Source organism: Mustela erminea, chromosome 13, assembly GCF_009829155.1.
Source record: "Mustela erminea isolate mMusErm1 chromosome 13, mMusErm1.Pri, whole genome shotgun sequence".
Classification (NCBI taxonomy): Eukaryota; Metazoa; Chordata; class Mammalia; order Carnivora; family Mustelidae; genus Mustela; species Mustela erminea.
The window spans coordinates 74,730,796-74,750,439 of NC_045626.1; the positions used below are offsets into that span (position 1 = coordinate 74,730,796).

Consider the following 19,644-nt stretch of genomic DNA (forward strand, 5'->3'; position numbering starts at 1 on the left):
CACTAACACCCTTGATTGCTGCCTCCAAAGGGCCACCCAAGCCAGGTGCTTCCAACCTGTGAGAGGTATTTGTACAGCCGGGGGTCCCGCTCAAGTCCCAGGTATGCAAGGAGCTCCTCTTCGCCACCATCCAGCAGCTGATAGAAGATGTGGAAGTTCCTCTCGCCCTGGTTTTGATAGACAACTCGAGACTTTTCTATCAGGTAACTGATGATATGCCCACCTACGGGAATGCCCTTGAGAACAGAGCAAAAAAGGCACAATGACGATAATAACTAAGCCATTCCCTTGCTGGTGTCTTCTGAGGAACAGAAATTCTGAATTCGAATGATGGTTCTTCTAAGCCTAGCGTTTTCACACCTCTTTTTAAAAAAACATATTTGCCTACCCTGAGGTCATGAGAGAGATTTTCTGTACTTCTGTCTAGAAGTGGGATTATTTTACCATTCAGGTTTAGGACTGTGCTTGAAATTTCGTGTATGGAGTGAGGTAGAGAGTCAAAGTTCTTCTTATTCACATGGATTTCCAATTGATAGCACTATTTATGAACAAGGCACTCCTATCCCTATTCAGTCACAGTGGGCCTCGGTCATAAGCTAGGGGACAATATCTTATGTGGAGGACTTTGCAGACCCCATTCTGGCCCACTGGCCTGTTTATATATCCTTGTGCCAATAGCACACTTTTATTTATTTTTAAAAATTTTATTTATGTGTGTGAGAGAGAGAGCCCAAGCAGGGGGAGTGGCAGAGGGAGAGGGAGAAGCAGACTCCCTGCTGATTAGGGAACCTGACATGGGATTCGACCCCAGGACTCCAGGATCATGACCTGAACTGAAGGCAGCTGCTTAACTGACTGAGCCACCCAGGTGCCCCCACGCTATTTTTAAGAATATTCCAGTAGAGGATTTGTACTCCAGAACATATATAGAACTCCTGCAAAGCAAAATGAGAAAAACAACCTACTTAAAAGTGGGCAAAAGGCTTTAGCGTCAAATTTTTAATTGGCCAGTTATCTGGACTTCATTTATAATCAGGGAAATATGAACATAAAGCAGAAAACCACTGCACTTGACCAGAATGTCTCAAACCGAGAGGACTGGCAATATCAAATGTTGACTAGGATACAGAGAACCCTACTGGCCATGAGAACTGTCATGCACTGTCCTAACATCACTGGTAAGAGCCCAGCAATGCTACCTCCAGGCAAGCACCCAACATAAGTGACCACCAATATCTACTCAATGACACGTGCAAGGATGTTCAGAGCACTCTTTGATAGCCCCAAATCGGAAAAGCCAAATGTCCATCAACAGGTGAACAGATAGTGAAGAGGTCACATAAGCCAAGAATGACCAGCTACTACACAAAGTGACACGAATGAAACTGACAGGTAGAACGCTGATGGAAAGGAGCCAGACACAAACTAGAACATACTGCATAATTCCATCTGCATGATGCTCAAGAACCAGCCAAATTCATCTGATTATAGAGGTTGGAACAGTTGGTAACTTCTGGGAAGGCAGGCACTTTCAGAGAAAAGCAGGAGATTCTTCTAGGCACTAGAAATTTTTTACACTTTCTTTTTAATATATTTTATTCATTTATTTGACAGAAAGAGAGGGAGCACAAACAGGGGGAGCGACAGGCAGAGACAGAGGGAGAAGAAGACTCCTGGCCGGGTAAGGAGCCGGACGCGGGACTTGATCCACAATCTCAAGATCATGACCTGAGCTGAAGGCAGATGCTTAACCAACTGAGCCACTCAGGTGCCCCAAGAAATTTTTCTCTCTTGATCTAAGTACTGGTTATCAAAGGGAGATACACACAAGTAAAACTCATCAAGCTGTACTCACGATTTGTGTCCCTTTTAGCATGTGTGTTGAATTTCAATAAGAAGCTTTAAAACAGACATAACTATTCCATTTTTTCCAAAGTCTAGGCACACTTCGCCAGAAGTCCACGTACAGGCCTCCGGGAAAACCTTAGCCAGTCTTGCGTCACTCCACTCTATGCCCCGCCAGCGACTGTTCTCTGGTCCAAGTGACGCGCTTTGTCACCGGGAATTCTACATCCTTGAGAACTCTGTCCACCTGCCCCCTACCTGCATCAGCCCCATTTAAGCTCTGCACAACATACGACCATACTCTCCCGTTATGCATGATCTTTGGTTTCTTCCATACCACCACAACAGAGCCGAGTACTTGTGACCGAAACAATAGGGTCCACAGAGTCTAAAACACAGACCACCTGGCCCTATCCAAAAACGTTTGCCCACCTATGCCGTCTAATTACATATGCCCAAACAATACATTGTTTGCACGGGCTTGTTCTCAGGCATCACCCTGACACACAGGACATTCCTAAGACTCGACCGTGTTCTGTGCAGCTAGCTGCCATTCATCTGTTCTTGCTGCTATGCGATGCTTCCCTGGGTGGACAACCCGCCATTGTGTTGATGGACACTCAGCCCTCCGGGTGGGTTGGCTGTTCCCAGTCCTTTTACCATGATGAGCAGGGATCTTGTGGGCATGCTTGCAGATCTACAGGAATACCTCCAGGAGTGGAATGGATTATACGGATTTCAACTTCCACAAGACAGCATACAGTTTTCCAAATGGGTTGTACCCATGTACTCCCCATGGCAATGGGTTAGAGTTCCTAACGGTCCACATCTCCACCAACAGCTAGTATCACCAGACTTCTTAAGTTTTGCCCCCACCCTAGAAAGTAGGACATAGTATCTCATTGTGGTCTTTATTTGTATCTCCCCAAACAGCACTAAGCCTGGAGTTTTTACTTATTTGAGCCACTAAAGCCCTTCCTCCCTTGAGGAACCTTAGGTCAGGCTGCTGTCACTGGCCGGTTAAGGGGTCCCCATGAACCAGTAATAGGAACTTCAGTGTACCTTATAGTCAAACTGTATGTCCATGTATTTTCCAAATCTGCTGGAGTTGTCATTCCGGAGTGTTTTGGCATTTCCAAAAGCCTTGGAATACAAAGTGAAGGAGACAGGGACAGACTGAACCAAACTGCGATGAAAGTTCACTTGAGCTCACGGTGCTCCTCAACTTCCTACACCCAAATGCCATGAATATGAAAATGGAGGGGAGAAGGGGGGCCAGGGATGAAAGCCATTCTTTATCTTCTAAAAAGGAACCACTAAGTATAGAGGATTTGATGCCAAATCCTGGGATGGAGCTAGAGAGGAGGGAAATGTGTCTTCTCTCTGGCATCCAGTCTAGGCATGACTACGGGCAGATATCAAGGAAACTACGTCCTTGCTCTTCCAGAAGCTATAGTACCAGACCCCTTTTTATATCGAAGAGGTGAATTGTTCAGACCATAGGTCCATTGGGAAAATTCCTTCGGCCACAAACATCTTTACCATGAAGGGCAACAAAAACCCACAATAAAATAACCTGTTCGAAATTGTCCAGCAAGTCAGTGAACTGCAATGGCAGAATCATCAAGATGACTCCAGTTAAATAAGAAAAATATTAATGACTTTAGTGACTACTAATTCTGTCGGATGCTTTGTATGCATCCATCTTGTTTTACCCTCAAAATCTCCTAAGAGGTAGAAACTACGAATAGACCCATTCCACAGAAAGGCAAACATAATCTGGGATGTGGAGTGATTTGCTGAAGCTTGTTGGCATGCGGCGGCCCTGGGATTAGCAGCCACGCCTGCTGGACATAAAAGTTATGCCCTTAACCATGATCCTGCCCTTGAGACACCTCTGCTTAACTCCCAGATGATGATCTGCCCAGGCAGAGGATTCTCCTTACTCAATGACCTCCCTAGAACTTCTCCTCCACAAATCCTCAAAGATCACTTACCTCCAACACAGGATTGGAGAGCAGCAGTCTGTCACGGGCTATTTGGAGTGACTCAGTCATTGGGCAGGTCACAGCAAAATACTGCAGAATCTTCTTGGAGGCCTCTGTTTTCCCTGCCCCGCTCTCTCCAGAAATGAGGATGAAGTGGTTGTTTAGCTCAGAGCACATCATACGGTACGCGTTGTCAGCTATGGCGTAGCTGGAGGAGTGGGGCAGAAATGGAAGGACCAGGAAGGGACCATGCTGTTGCTTCCCTCACCTGTGACATCATCAGAGCTCCCTGCCTCAGGAAACCACATCCGGACAAGGGGTACAAAATCCTGACCTCAGATACCAAACTCTCACCATGACCCACTGACCGATCAGGCATAAAGTGTTCCAGAAGTCAGTACTCAAACAGCTGAGTTAGAATGGAGAATGTGAATAATAGTGGTCATTTCTTAATAGTGGGATGGATTTATTTGGAAAAAATCCAACATTTCTTATAAGAACAAACCAGATACTAAATTACATCCCCAGGAGATGTGCTATTAGCTGTAGGTGGAAATAACATCTCATCTAAATATTTTAAACACTCGGTGGATATACGAAGATCTTGTGTTTCCTCTTTCCCCCAAAACCTTCTGTATTAAGAGTACAGAGACAAGAAACTGAAACTATCTTAAAAGCTCGGGGGATATCTACAGAACAAGACCTAAAACTATTATAAGGGCTTTATCTGCAAAGATGAAGACACTAATCTCCCGAGACACTAATATTCCCATGTGGCTGAGTTTGAAAACTGGTTATTTTGGACATTGTTGGTAGCAGTGATGCAAAAAGGTTTATAAATCCCTTAGGAGGTGAACAGATGAGTCACCAAGAAAAATGGAGGGAGAGCCTAAATAGTCCAGCAGTCACCCAGGGAGAACTGGGATTTCAGCAAAGCCTGAGTCACATATAAATGGGACAGGATCTGAAGTCCTACTACCAGCAGGAATGCTCCTTAGCCATCATGACACTCAGACACCAGTAGATGGCGCTGTAGCAAACCTCTTTACAGTAAAGACACCTCCAAAACCTCACTCTTGGATCTCTCAGCAGGTGCAAAAGATTCCACCCCTCATGATATTTAAGCTGAGAGTCAACCATGATTTGATGTTTTCTACTGCACTGAAAGACAGTTCACAAGAAGGCAGCCGTTTAAGTGAGGTCTGAAACCTAATGAGCATTCCATCAAGGATTTGGATGGATGAATGGGTGAGTGAGTGGATGGATGGATGGATGGATGGGTGGGTGGGTGGATGGATGGATGGGTAAGTAGGAAGGAGGGAGAGATAAAAGACAAAGAGGAAGGAAAGAGATAGGAAAACACTATTGGTGATGCTCATACATGCTACTTACACATGTGGTGGCAGTTCAAAGAAATTGACCCCTTGATAAAGTTCCATCTGGCTCACAGTGTAGATTCCAAGCTCCTGGTATGGGTTCACAGACACAAGGAGGGTCCCAATGTAGGTCTAGAGGAACAGACCAAAGCACTAATGAGGAACCCCGGGGTGCAAACAGCTTTAGCAAAAGACCATCACATGCTATGACCCCGCCCCCCACATTCATTCCACACTGGGGATATAAAACAATAAATAAGACAGGCAGTGTCTCTGCTGTCATGAAGCTTCCATGTGTGTGCACGGAGTGGGGGCGGGGGCCCAGACAACCAACCAAGGGATCAAGACAGCTTCAATTAGGATGGTAAGAAAGGTGTTCCTAGGGTAATGAGAACGCGAATGACCAAGGAAGGCCACCTTAGCTCTTGGGCTTAGGGAAGTCTTCTCTAAGGAGGGGAATTTGAGCTGGGACTTGAAGGATGAGGAGCCACTCATGGGGGAAAAAAAAGGAGGAAAGGGGACAAATGTGACAGGCTGACTTTCCTGGAGGCCAGTGTGGGAGGGGAGAATGGAAATGGTAAGACATGATGTTCGAGAGGGAACAAGTTCTGATGACACAGGGCATGAAGAACTGGGGATTTATTCCAACTGCAGTGCATGGTGCAGATATCACTCTCCATACTGATGTGAAATACCCGCTTCAGACTGTCATGTAATATGGAGAGCTTTCAGAAGGGGCCACCGTGATCTGATTTATATTTACGTGTCCCCTGGATTTCAGTGTGGGATTCTATTATGAGTCAAGTTTTTCAAGGGCTTCCATTTGTAATAGGGCCAACACAGTTATGAAGACAAAACTCTAACCTCGGAAAGAGAAAACAGTAAATGTGTGGGCTCCTTTGAAAACGCATCTGCAGTTTTCTGATTCTGAGTTTGTTCTGGATTTTCATTCCAGAGTCTCCAGTTTGGAGGTTCCCAAGATTACACTAATTATGCCTGAAATCATTCTCACGAATATTTCTAATCTCTAGGATCAAGTTAGAGAACGGGATCAGATAAGAATACTGTATTCTGATGAAAATTCAGCATTGCTTTCAGCAGTAGAAATCTTTCAGGATAGAATATAGTTTCTGAAGAGTCTCTCTGTTTAAACTGGAAACAATTTATTCATGATGATCCTACTGTCCCATGTATACTTCTCCACACCATATTCTTTCCCCTTTGCTTATGCATAAAATCTATTTCCACAATTAAAAATATACACTGTGAAAAGCCTTTTGCTTATTTCTCCTAGTAACCTTGGTTCCAACTGCAGATTAAGTCACAGTCACCGTTAAAAACAAAATAGGCGCAAGACAAATATTTTTAGACTGGGTTTGGTTGTCTAATTTACTCTTAGTAAAAGCTAGTAAGATTTTAGTAAAATTAATTGCATTTAATAACACCCCATCTCTCTCTCTCTCTCTCTCTCTCTCTCACACACACACACACACACACACTGTGGAGTTTACCCTAAAGGAATTTACCTGAAAACCAACCAATAAGATCAAAGTGTGGGGGGGATTAACTGGCAGGTTAAAAACTGACCGCCCCTAGAAAGAACCAGACCAAGCTAAAAACAGTCCTGGTAAAATGTTACAGTCTTGACTCTTGAAGATTCATGGGCTGTGGTGGACATCTCTTATGTTTGCCTGTCTCGTATCTAGACCTCATTCTTCCAGAGGATTCCTTTGAGGAATGTTCTCCAACCCACACCCTACAGTAAGGTGCGCATCCGCCTCATCCCTCACTTCCAGGGCTGGGCCTGGGTAAATAGCCTGGCCAATCAGAACATTACTCAGCCTAGCTATGGGGGGATTGGTTCAGAGATAGGCACATGACCTAAAATGGGCCAATCAGAGCCAACCAATATCTGTGTCTGGGGGGGGGGGACTTGCTATCGCCTCTGTACCCCCTGGTCCTGGGGGCCACCTTGCCACCTTGCAGAGTCGGGCCCAGAAAGAGACCATTGCAAAAGGGTGCAGAGAAGCGGGATGGAGAAAGAACCCTCGAGGCTCTTCAAGACTCATCACCCTAAGGCCCTAGATCTGTTTCTGGTCCCTAAAGTGACATAGGTCGGTAGATTGCATCTTGGGGGTTAGACCTGTTTAAACTGGGTCTCTGTCACTGGCAAACCAAAAAGCCTAACACGAAGGATCGGGATGCATCTGGCAGTGGTCCCTTCACCCGTCCCTTTAGAGGCTGACCTAACAGAGGGATACTGTTCGCTATCATCGAGGCCGTGAAGAGAGGTGGGGGTGGGGTGGGGTGGGGGAACCACCGGTTAGGAGAACTGCTGAGAAATGGGCTACGTTACATAGATGAGGTTCTCGCTGAAACGCTTGCGAAGATTGTCCAGAAAAGCAGATTCGCTGGTGTAGGCGTCCAACAGCACAAAATCCTGCACCCCGACCTTGTCCCTGGCGGTTAGCGCGCCTTCCATGTGCAGACGAATGTGCTTCCTCCTCACTTCTTCTTTCTGTAGCAAACAGAACATTCCTCAGTGGCTCACTTACTCTGTAGTTCCTATTGCTCATCTAATATGGGCATAGCAAGATACCCAACCCTGGGGACGGAAGAGCATGGAGATGAGATTTGCTCTCTGTTAAGAGTTTATCATTTGGGGGCACCTGGGTGGCTCAGGTCATGATCTCAGGGTTCTGGGATCAAGTCCCGCATCGGGCTCTCTGCTCAGCAGGGAGCCTACTTCCTCCTCTCTCTCTGCCTGCCTCTCTGCCTACTTGTGATCTCTCTCTGTCAAATAAATAAATAAAATCTTTTAAAAAAAAGAGTTTATCATCGGTTAGAGATACAAGGGGATGGTAGTAAAAGCATTAACAGTAACATCAATAGCTCCTTGTTAGATACTATGCTATGTATCTGACCTCTATTATCTCCTTTAACCCTCATTCTAACCTTATGAAATTATGTGCTATTACCATGCCCATTTAACAGATGCGGAAACTGAGGCCAGAGACATTAAAAAACATGCATATGTCCTGCCAAAAGGCAGAGTCAGGATACAAACCTAGACAGCTTGGCCCCAGAGCCTGCTTTCCTCACCATCACCTTCTCAAATGGATATTAGTTGCCCAAATTTGCTGTGTAATTCTGACATGAATGATGAGTTTGGCTGGAATGGGAATTTCTTGTTACTGGGGAGTACTCAAGGAAGGACAAAACTGGAGGGTCCTCTCCCCCAAGGCTGGGCTTCAGACCTCCCTGGAAAAGGAGTGGTTGCAGGCCCACTGGATGATGGAGACTCTCACTGCGTTACTAGGGGGCAGAGCTGGTCCTCTGTCACCAGGAGTCAGAACCACCCTCCTAGGAGGGCATAGGGGTACAAAGGGAATCAGATCAGCACTGGGCAGGAGACCTGGTGCTTGATTGAGTCAGGAGGGCTGTGGAAAACAGCTCCCCTGGTGTCCCGCAAGCTGAGGCTGGAAACAGAGGGTGTACCTAGAGAGTGGGGGCCACGGGGCGGGGCGTGTGAGGTCTGTGTTGGGATGAGTGCGCAAGGCAGTCAGTCACCTGGCCCAGGCTGCAAGGGCACTGAAGAACTGTGCCCTGGACACACAGTCAACGCATGCCCCCCACCCACATAGTGCTGCACCGGTGGCTGTGCAGGGGAAAGGAACAAGCAAAACATAGAAAAGGAAGTCAGGAAGACAAACCTCTGGCTACCGCAGTGTTCCTCCAGTGCCCTCTAGTGACCAAGATTAATATGCTCCCTTCTAGGAGAAATGCTTAAGGAGGCCAGTTTGTTATCACAAAGCAAGGACTGAATGATGTATCTGGATCTGAGAGACAGGAAGGAACTTGACACCTGCTATCTTTGGGTATGCAGAGCTTCTAGAATAGCTGAAGCAGCTTTAAAAAAGGAAAACAAAGCCGGAGGACTCGCACATCCTCCCTTGAAGTAATCAAGACCATGTGTCGATTGGCTTTTTTTTTTTTTTTTAAGATTTTATTTATTTGACATACAGATCACAAGTAGGCAGAGAGGCCGGCAGAGAGAGAGAGAGAGAGGCAGAAGCAGACTCCCTGCTGAGCAGAGAGCCCGATGCAGGGCTCAATTCCAGGACCCCGGGATCATGACCTGAGCTGAAGGCAGAGGCTTAACCCACTGAGCCTCCCCGGCACCCCTTGACTGACTTTCAACAAAGGTACCAAAACAATTCTTTACAGGAAAGGAAAATCTTTTCGATAGCACAGGAATGACTAGATATCGTAATGAAACACATTTCATTTCAATCCTTACCTCATAATATATTTTTATTACACAATAGATTATAAAATAAAGCACTTTAATAACATCACTTTAAAAATGTATGTTCATGATTTAATAAATTTATATATTATGTAAACTTATATACATAAAACTATAGAATTTTAAAATATATCTGTATGCTGTATAAACTTAAATATGTAAAACTATATGTAGTACTCTATATATCTATATAATGTATATATTTATATATGTAAAACTACATAGAACTTTTATATATCTATATACTGTATAAACTGACACATGAAACTAGAGAAAACTTACTGTATATAAATTTTATATATAAGAAATTCCTATTTCATAATAAATGAAGATAACAATTGATAAAAACATGTATATGTTACACATGTTATTTTATAACATTTTACTTGTGTATATATATACAAAACTTGAGATGAATCTTAGACCTGAATGTAAATGCATCATCTATGAAGATCCAGGGAGAAAACAGAGGGGAATATCTCAGCAACCAGAGGAAGATAAAGTTTTCTTATGACACAGGAAGAAATAACTATAAAAGAAAATGAAATTTGACTTTATCAAATATAAAACTTCTTCCAGAAGACACCATTAAGAGAACAAATAGGCAAGCCACGGACTGGCAGAAAACATTCACAAGAGATATCCCTGCAAAGGGTTTGTATCCAGAATAAAAGACTCCTATGGCTTAGTAACAAAAAAATCAAACCCAGTAAAGATTGGGCAGAGGACTTGAATGGACACTTCACCATGGAAGATAGACAAATGGTAACTAAGTGGGAAAATGCTCAATGTCATTAGTCATCAGGCAAATGAGAGTTAGAGCCACAGTGAGAGAACCCCAGCGAAGTTCGAATGAAAAAGACTGACAACAGCAACCATGAGCGAGGATGTGGAACAGATGGAGGGCTCCTATGTTGCTGGTGGGAATACAAAATGATAGAATCACTTCGGGGAAAGGTCTGGCAGTTTCTAATAAAGTTAACTGTGCCCCCATCCTTTGATTCAGCAGCTCCCTTCCTGACTATTTACATAAGGGAAATGTAAACATATGGTCACAAAGAGACTCGAACATAAAGGTTTACAGCCACTTGATTCATAATGGCCCCCAAACTGGAAACAATCCAGATTTCCATCAGCTGGAGGAGAATGGATGCGGAACCTGTACAATAGAATGGGTACAGCGCTAAAAGAGAAATGACTGGGACGCACGACACAGATGACTCTCAGACGTTATGCTGAGTGAAAGAACTCAGGCACAAAAGAGGGCATGCCCTACAGTTCCATTTATATGAAATTCTAGAAGCAAAACTAATCTGCGATGAAAAATCCAAACAATTGTTGCCTGGTTGGCGAGACTGTCGGACAAAGGACATTTGCGGAATGATGGAAACATTCTTTGTCTTGATAGGACTGTGAGCTACATGGGTGTGTCTCTTGGTCAAGATATCTTGTTAAGATTTTGTATATTTCCACATATGTAAATGTTATCTTACAAAGGACCACAAAAAATGAGCAAGGGGGAAGGGGATGGAGAGTGGGTGGACATCTAAATGGATACAGAATGGCAGAATGGTAATAATTGTTGAGGCTGGGTGATGGGTGTCAGAGGGATTTACTGTACTATTTTGTTTACTTTGTATGTATTTCAAGTTTTGCATAATAAAAAGTTTAAAAAACCAGAATGGCCACCAGGTGTCTCTCTACACTAGTCAAACGGAGTTAGAACAAACACCTGCTCTCTAAAGATGGAAACAATGCATGTAGATCAAAAAACATTTTTTTTTAAAGATTTTATTTATTTATTTGACAGAGAGAAATCACAAGTAGTCAGAGAGGCAGGCATAGAGAGAGAGAGAGGGAAGCAGGCCCCCTGCCGAGCAGAGAGCCCGATGTGGGACTCGATCCCAGGACCCTGAGATCATGACCTGAGCCGAAGGCAGCGGCTTAACCCACTGAGCCACCCAGGCGCCCCGATCAAAAAACATTTTTAGTGATTCTGAATATCCCCATCTTAAAGTGTGTGTGTGTGTGTGTGTGTGTGTGTGTGTGTGTAAGAGCGTTGTGATTACCCACAAGGACTCTGGAAGTTGAGCCTACCCAGGGCTTAAATCCCGCCTCTGTTGCTTCCTAGTGGTACAACCTTGGGAAAGTCTACCTCTCCAAGGCCCCATCTCTGTCTCAGGTCTATAAAATGGAAACATAATTGTACCTACTTCACAGGATTGTTGGTCTGAACAGACCATGGAAAGCACTTGGAACAGCGCCAGACACAATGTCAGCTCTGTGAGCCCTTGCTTCTAGCCTCATTAGTATTGCTAATACGATTATTAGAAACAAGAAAATAAAGTGGAAAAAAAAATGTGCTGGCTAGTAGTTGGCGACCCCCTATTGAATGGGGAGTGGGCTGGAGTCTGAAATCATGTCTGGAGCTGTGCCCACAAACATCACCGCGGTCTGATCTCCGCAGGTGGTGGGTGCAGAAATTAAAAAGCTTTCTTAATCCCACTCCTAGAGGTAGGTGTGTGCTTGCCAGAGTGAGCCCTGTTGTCGGTCCCTAGGGCTTTATGTGACTTGCAGCCCAAAAAGATCTGACAAAACCTCAAAGATGAAGGGACAGGATAGTGATTTTTAACGTGAACAGACCAAAGCACCCTCTATCCACTTTTGGTTCCTTTTATCTAGTTCATTTCCAGATATCTTGAAAGGGTAGTGGGGACCCACTTAGACGAGGGAATGAATAGGCATCTGGGCTATGTAGCCACTCCTCGGCTCCATTAGGTAGGTGACACCAGATATGAATGTATGACTGGGTTTCCAGGCCTTCCAATTATTCAAGAAAAGTCAGAAGTTGAGACTTTTACATGAAATCCTATTGCACATACTCAGTCTGGTGGGACACTAGCCAAAATCCAGCCAGCCACCCTTTGTCCTGGATGGTTTAGATATTTCACTTTCTCATAGGTTGGAGGGTCAAGGAGATGCTCCCACCAGGACCATTATTTTGGAAGTCTCATATACTCAAGGGTGACCTGACCCTATCACCTTCTACATGACCTAGCACTTGACCTAGTGTGTGTACACGTGGGTGGGAGGGGCCACTGAGCATATCAAGTTGGCTAAATGCTGTGACAGAGACCAAACCACCTGCCACACATTCCATGCATTTCCCGACATGTCCCCCTGTACTTAGGGGGACTCACATGACTATTTTTGGCCAACAGGTTGTGAACAGAAGTGACATCTGGGCCAGCTCCTCCGCTGGGTTATCTGGACTCCTTTGAGGCTGTGGTAACTGAGGATTTAGCTTGTTGAATGGACAAGCTCCAAAGTCAATGTAGCCTAGATTCCTGGGTCATCACAGGGAAGAAAGATCTTCTAAAGAATCATCAAGACTCAGAAGCATCTGGGTGATGCAGTTGGTTGAGCATCCGCCTCTTGATTTCAGCTCAGGTCACGATCTCGGGGTCATGAGATCAAGCCCCACATTGGGTTCCATGCTGACTGTGGAGCCTGCTTGGGATACTCTCTCTCTCTCTCCCTCTCTACCCCCACCATGCTTGCTCGCTCTCTTTCAAGAAAATAAAATCATCAAAACCCATAGTAGGCTTTATGTAAGCAAGGAATAAATTCCTGTTATGGCAAACTTCTGAGAATTGGCGACTGTTTGTTACTGCAGCGGATGGCTGCTGATCCTGACTCATACACATACAGGAAAGGGTTTTTCCACTAGGAGAACAGCACTTTGACTGTGAGTCATGGCTCTTGCACGTTTAACTCTGCCACCTGTTCTGGCCACTACTCTAAGGTTTGGAATGTGAGAAGGGGGTGGCATTTTTTTAAGGGGGAGGAGTGAAGCCCTAGAGCTATAGCTTTTGACATTTTATGTTTCGGGATGCTTTTTTAAAATAAGGTCATAAGAAACCTCGATATGTAAAATGAAGGAAAGCAAAGCTTTTTCAGTTCAAGGAGAAAGTCTTACCAGGTTACCCATGGGCATGTGCGAGAGTGTGTGGGGAAACCCCCCCCGGCCCTGGGGCAGAGGAGAGCTAGCAAACCCCTCTGTATCTTCCAAATCATGTGCCCTAGACTTCACTGAGTACTTCTTTCTCATGTATAGTCATACCTGTGTACCAACAGTATAATTCTTTTACCCCATAATTTTAGTTTTTTCCCATAAATATAGTTATAGCTTTTATTATAAAATATGTTCACATGTTCACACATGCAAGAAATGTAAAGCAAACCCAATATACCCATTACCCAGCTTCAGTAAATACCAACCTATAGTTCTGCTCCACCTCTCCTCCCAACAACAATGAATTGGTTTTAAGAAAGTTACAACCCTCACATAACCTCATAAATATTTCAGTAGGTATCTCTAAAAGATAAAAAATTTGGGGTGCCTGGGTGGCTTAGTGGGTTAAGCCACTGCCTCCAGCTCAGGTCGTGATCTCAGGGTCCTGGGATTGAGTCCCACATCTGCTTAGCAGGGAGCCTTCTTCCTCCTCTCCCTCTGCCTGCCTCTCTGCCTACTATGATCTCTCTCACTCTGTCAAATAAATAAAATCTTTTTTTTTCCAGATTTTTAAAAATTTATTTACTTGACAGGCGGAGATCACAAGTAGGCAGGGAAGCAGGCAGAGAGAGAGAGAGGGGAGGAAGCAGGCTCTCTGCTGAGCAGAGAGCCCGATGTGGGGCTCGATCCCAAGACTCTGGGATCATGACCTGAGCCGAAGGCAGAGGCTTTAACCCACTGAGCCACCCAGGTGCCCCGATAAAATCTTTTTTTTTTTTTTTAAGAGATTTATTATTATTTTTTTAAAGATTTTATTTATTTATTTGTCAGAGAGAGTACACACAAACAGGCAGAGTGGCAGGCAGAGGTAGCAAAAGAAGCAGACTCCCTGCCAAACAAGGAGCCTGATGCGGGACTCAATCCCAGGACCCTGGGATCATGACCCGAGCCAAAGGCAGCAGCTTAACCAACTGAGCCACCCAGGCATCCCAAATAAATAAAATCTAAAAAAAAAAAAAGAATTCTTTCAAAACATATGTACACAATACTGCTGTCATACATAAAGGACTTCAAATTAATTTTTTTCAAGATTTATTTAGTTTAGAGAGAACACATGTGTGCATACAGGTGGGAAGAGCAGAGGGAGAGAGAGGCTCTTAAGCGGACTTCCCACTGAGCATGGAGCCTAGCATGGGGCTTGATCCCACAACCCTGAAATCACGACTGAGCCAAAATCAAGAGCTGGTTGTCAACTGACTGTCCCTTCAGCCCTATTCCCTTCTATCTTCTGTAAATAATCATTTAGAAATTATTAAAATGCTAAAACTCTTCCTTAAATATTAGCAACACATGTAGATTTGTTTCCCTCCATTCTTTTGCAAATAGTTGCAAATTCTACTTTCCATTTCCCCAGTTTGTTTTTCACTAGGAAATCTCCTGGTGACCGTTTCAAAGTTGTTTATAATGACACTCCGCTTTCCTTTTTAGATTTGCAAAGTACTCCATTGCATGTATGTACTATTCAAGTAGTCCCACCGAGGAAAAGCTTGACTAACTTTTCTCAGAAACTAAAAGAAAACTATGGCCAAACAAAACAAAACAAAACAACAACTCTGTAGGACACAGAAAATCTTAACAATACAACTACCACAAGTATAGCACTGCACCAGAACGTCACAGAGTATTATATTTTGTTTCAAAAGCACATAGAATATTTACAAAAAATGACCACAGCCTGGCCCATAAGGCAAATCTCAAAGGATTTATGTCCTACAAAGCTGAGTCTGAGGAAGCATCTGGGTCAACACTCCAATAGAACACTCTGAGATGACAGAAATGTTCTATACACAGCTTCATTGTCCAATACAGAAGCCACATGTGGCCCCTCGGCATTTGAGATATGATGAGTGAGGGGCAACAAAGTGGCTCAGTTGGTTTAGGAGCTGACTTTGGTTCAGGTTGTGATCCCAGGGACCTGGGATGGAGCCCCATGTCATTGGGCTCCCTGCTTAGCAGGGAGTCTGTTTCTCCCTCTCCCTCTGCTCCTCCCCTGTCCAAGCTCTCTCACTCAAAAAAAGAAATAAAAATCTTTCAAAAAAGAAAAATGGTAATGGGGCCCCTGGGTGGCTCAGTGGGTTAAAGCCTCTGCCTTTGGCTCAGGTCATGATCCCAGGGTCCTGGGATCAAACCCCACGTCAGGCTCTCTGCTCAGCAGATAGCCTGCTTCCCTTCCTCTCTCTCTGCCTGCCTCTCTGCCTACTTGTGATCTCTGTCTGTCAAATAAATAAATAAAATCTTAAAAAAAAAAGAAAAAAGAGAAATGATGAGTGAGACTGAGGAATTGAAATTTAATTTCAATTAATTTCAATAGCACATGCCTACAACTTACCTTCCCATTTGAAGGATAACAAAGAATGAGAAACAGTTTGAGCCACGCTGCAGGACACAATCACCTAAACCCAGGCTGGGAAACTCTACAGGACAAACCATCCAGTTTCAACGTGTTTTTCAAGAAAAGCACAAGGGAACTTGTGCATTAAGAGAAATGAAAGAAAGGGGATGAAGGCCGGGCAGAATGGGGGAGAGGGAGCGGAAGGTTCAGTCAGAGGAATCTGGGAGTCTGGGCAACGGTATCGTAGCAGTGTCATATGGTGACAGCTGTGAGCTATACTTGGGGTAAACAGATTGTTGCACAATTGTTCCATCACCTGTTGCACATCTGGAACTGATGTAACATTACATATCGATGACATCTCAATTAAAAAAAAAATCAAAGAGATGAAAGAGGAAACCCCAAACCACAATGAGATACCACTTCACGCCCACCGGGATGGCTACAATCAAAACGTCAGGCAAGAACAAGGGTTGGCGAGCAAGTGGGGAAACTGGAACCCTCACCCACTGTTGGCGGGAAGGTCTAGGGCACAGGCACTGTGCAAAAACAGCCTGGAAGTTCCTCCAAAGGATATGGGGCAACAGAAACTCTCACGCTCCACAGGTAGGAGTGCAAATTGGCACAACTACTTTGGAAAACCATTTAACATAGCCGGGTAAGTTTGAAGACATATCTCCTGTCATCAAGCAACTTCATTCCCCTTGTTTATGTGTCGTGTGGGATGAGCCCAAGAGGTGCCCAGCAGCATTTGTAACATTCCCATTTAATAGAATACACTATTACAGCTGTTGTCCGGTAGCGTCCTCAGATCTGACAGTCAGATCTGACAGTTAGCGAGTTACAATGTACTAGCCACTGTCTCAAGTGCTTTTCACATATGAATTCCTGTGAAACCTTTCAACAAATTTAGGAGGTAATAGGTACTTGTGCTCTCACTTTACAGGTGGGGAAACTGAGGCAGAGGGCGATCAAATAACTTGCCATGTAACAAACTAGTAGATGTCCACCAAGGTTCAAACCTCAACAGTCAGACTCCAGAATCCATCCTGTTTTTAACACACTGCAGAAGGACCCCAGAGAAGACATTAAGAACTAGAAAGAAATACATGCCAAACCTTGGGCAGGGAGATTCAACAAAGATGTTTCACTCAACTATTATGCTGTACACAGCTGTGAAAGCGAATGAATCACCATGATGCTCGTCAGGGTGGGTTAATCTCAAAACAAGCCTTGCTCAAAGAAAGCAAATCGCAGAAGAATACAGAGACAGTTTGATTCTCTTGTAACCCGTGTCCCAAACAAGCAAAATCAAGCAATATACTGTTTGAGGATATGGACCTAGGTGGTAAAACTACCAAGAAAACCAAGGACTGTGCTTCATGTATCACACTGGGTAGAGACATCCAGGTGTTTAGTATTATTAAGTTATGCATATATTGTATTTACTCTTCTCCATGAATATTTTCTAATGGAACTATAAAACTAGACCAATCTCATTTAGGTATATCCATACGAAGTCCTCAATAAGTGATCAGCAAACCAAACCTAATAAAATAATAAAGGAATAGGAGTAGGAATAACCAACTGAATGACTCAGTGGGTTAAGCATCCGCTTCTTGGGTTTGGTTCAGGTCATGATCTCAACGTCATGAGACTGAGCCCATGAATCAGGCTCTGCACTCGATACGGAGTCTGCTCGGAATTCTCACCCTCTTCCTTCCCATCTGCCCATCTCTCTCGAATAAATAAAATATTTTTTAAAAAGTGACACCCTTTAAAAAATAATAAAGAAATAGTAAAACGTGACCAAGTCAGATTTATTCTGGAAATTCAGTATTAGATAATTTATTAATAAAATCAGTTGTCATAAGAATTCAACATTGGAAAATATATTAGTGAAAAATAAGTACTAGATTAATAAATAATAGATTATAGAGAAATTAGATCTAAAAATAGACACATAATAGATTTGCTATATCAGTAGGTCAAGAGTGAAAGATTACACCTATCCATTGATTTTAAAAGGCACTGGATAAAATTCAGCTTTCATTCTTGATAATTGCATTTATCAAAAGCAATAGATACTTGATACACATATTTTTAAGCTAGCAGCATACTCAATGGTAAATATAGAAGCATACCTATTAAAATCAGGAAAAAGACACAGATGTCTTCTATCATCCTTTTTAAGATTGTTCTGGAAGTACTAGCCAGTGCAATTAGACAAAAGAAGAAAAGAAATAGAAATATTGGAGAAAAAGAAATTAAAGTATTTGCAGGTTGTGTGAGTGCTTATATGGAAAACCCGAGAATATCAACCAAAAATTATACATAATATATAAATCCAAGCCACATACAAAGCTAATCATCAGAAATCAACAGCTTCAGCACAACCAGATACTTACTAGTTAGAAGATGTAATGGACAAAAGAATGCTACTTAAAATATCACAAGAGAGGGACACCTGGGTGGCTCAGTTGGTTAAGCAGCTGCCTTCGGCTCAGGTCATGATCCCAGCGTTCTGGGATCGAGTCCCACATCGGGCTCCTTGCTCGGCAGGGAGCCTGCTTCTCCCTCTGCCTCTAGCCTGCCACTCTGTCTGCCTGTGCTTGCGCTCTGTATCTCTCTCTCTAACAAATAAATAAAATCTTTAAAAAAAAAAATATCACAAGAGAGAGGAAACCTACCAACAAACATGTCAGGTTTATATAAAAATAATTTTGACACCTTCCAGAGGATGACAAAAGATTTAAACAAATGGAAAACCACACCATGTTATGTAAAAAGATTCAACATCACAAAGATCTCAGTTCCACCAAGTTCATCTATAAAATAAATAAATCCCACTGAAATTATTGCCAGGGGGGCCTGGCTGGCTCAGTTGGAAGAGCATGTAGCTCTTGATCTTGGGGTCCTCAGTTCAAGCCCCATGTTGGAGATTACTTAAAACTGACTGCCATGATTCTTGGGGTATTAAAATTAAGTCTAAAGTTCATCTTGAAAAAGTAAGTAAGACTACCCAGAAAATTTCTGAAATACACAAAAAGATTAATGGGAAAATACCAGCATATTAAAACATAAAGTCACACTAATCTAATAGTGTATGACTGCACATGAATAGATAATCAATTCAGTGTAACTGAATAGAAAAGCTAGAGCCTATCCCAAACTTAAGGGTGGGTTTATTAAAAGCTTCAAGTAGCATTTCAAATGTGTGGGGAGAAAATCGATTATTCAACAAATGGCATTATCCAATTGTGAAAACTCAGAGAGCTGCTTGTCTAAGAAGGATGAATTTTACTGTATGTAAATTATACCTTTATTTATTTTTTTAAAAGATTTTATTTATTTATTTGACAGAGAGATCACAAGTAGGCAGAAAAGCAGGCAGAGAGGGAGGGGAAAGCAGCCTCCCTGCTGAGCAAAAGAGCCTGACGTGGGGTTTGATTCCAGGACCCTGAGATCATGACCTGAGCTGAAGGCAGAGGCTTTAACCCACTGAGCCACCCAGGCACCCCTAAATTACACCTTATTAACCTAACTTCCAAAATTAGTGTTAGGACACTGGATAGTGTTATTTTAAAAAAAAAAAAAAAAAAAAAAAAGGTTGGATATCTACCTCATACTTTTTTTTTTTATTTTTTTATTTTTTATAAACATATAATGTGTTTTTATCCCCAGGGGTACAGGTCTGTGAATCACCAGGTTTACACACT

General features: G+C 43.2%; 1 protein-coding gene across 1 annotated transcript in view; it reads right to left on the reverse strand.

Moving 5' to 3' along the window:
* The window catches only part of MYO1H (myosin IH), a 105,635-nt gene that overhangs the window by 38,512 nt on the left and 47,479 nt on the right, over nucleotides 1-19,644 (reverse strand). Inside the window, exons 3-7 of the mRNA XM_032310958.1 lie at nucleotides 7,566-7,727; nucleotides 5,226-5,341; nucleotides 3,843-4,041; nucleotides 2,908-2,988; nucleotides 57-236 (exon numbers count right to left, since the gene is read on the reverse strand). Of these exons, the coding sequence (XP_032166849.1) occupies nucleotides 57-236; nucleotides 2,908-2,988; nucleotides 3,843-4,041; nucleotides 5,226-5,341; nucleotides 7,566-7,691 (702 nt within the window). The 5' untranslated portion in view covers nucleotides 7,692-7,727. The remainder of the gene's footprint in view (nucleotides 1-56; nucleotides 237-2,907; nucleotides 2,989-3,842; nucleotides 4,042-5,225; nucleotides 5,342-7,565; nucleotides 7,728-19,644) is intronic.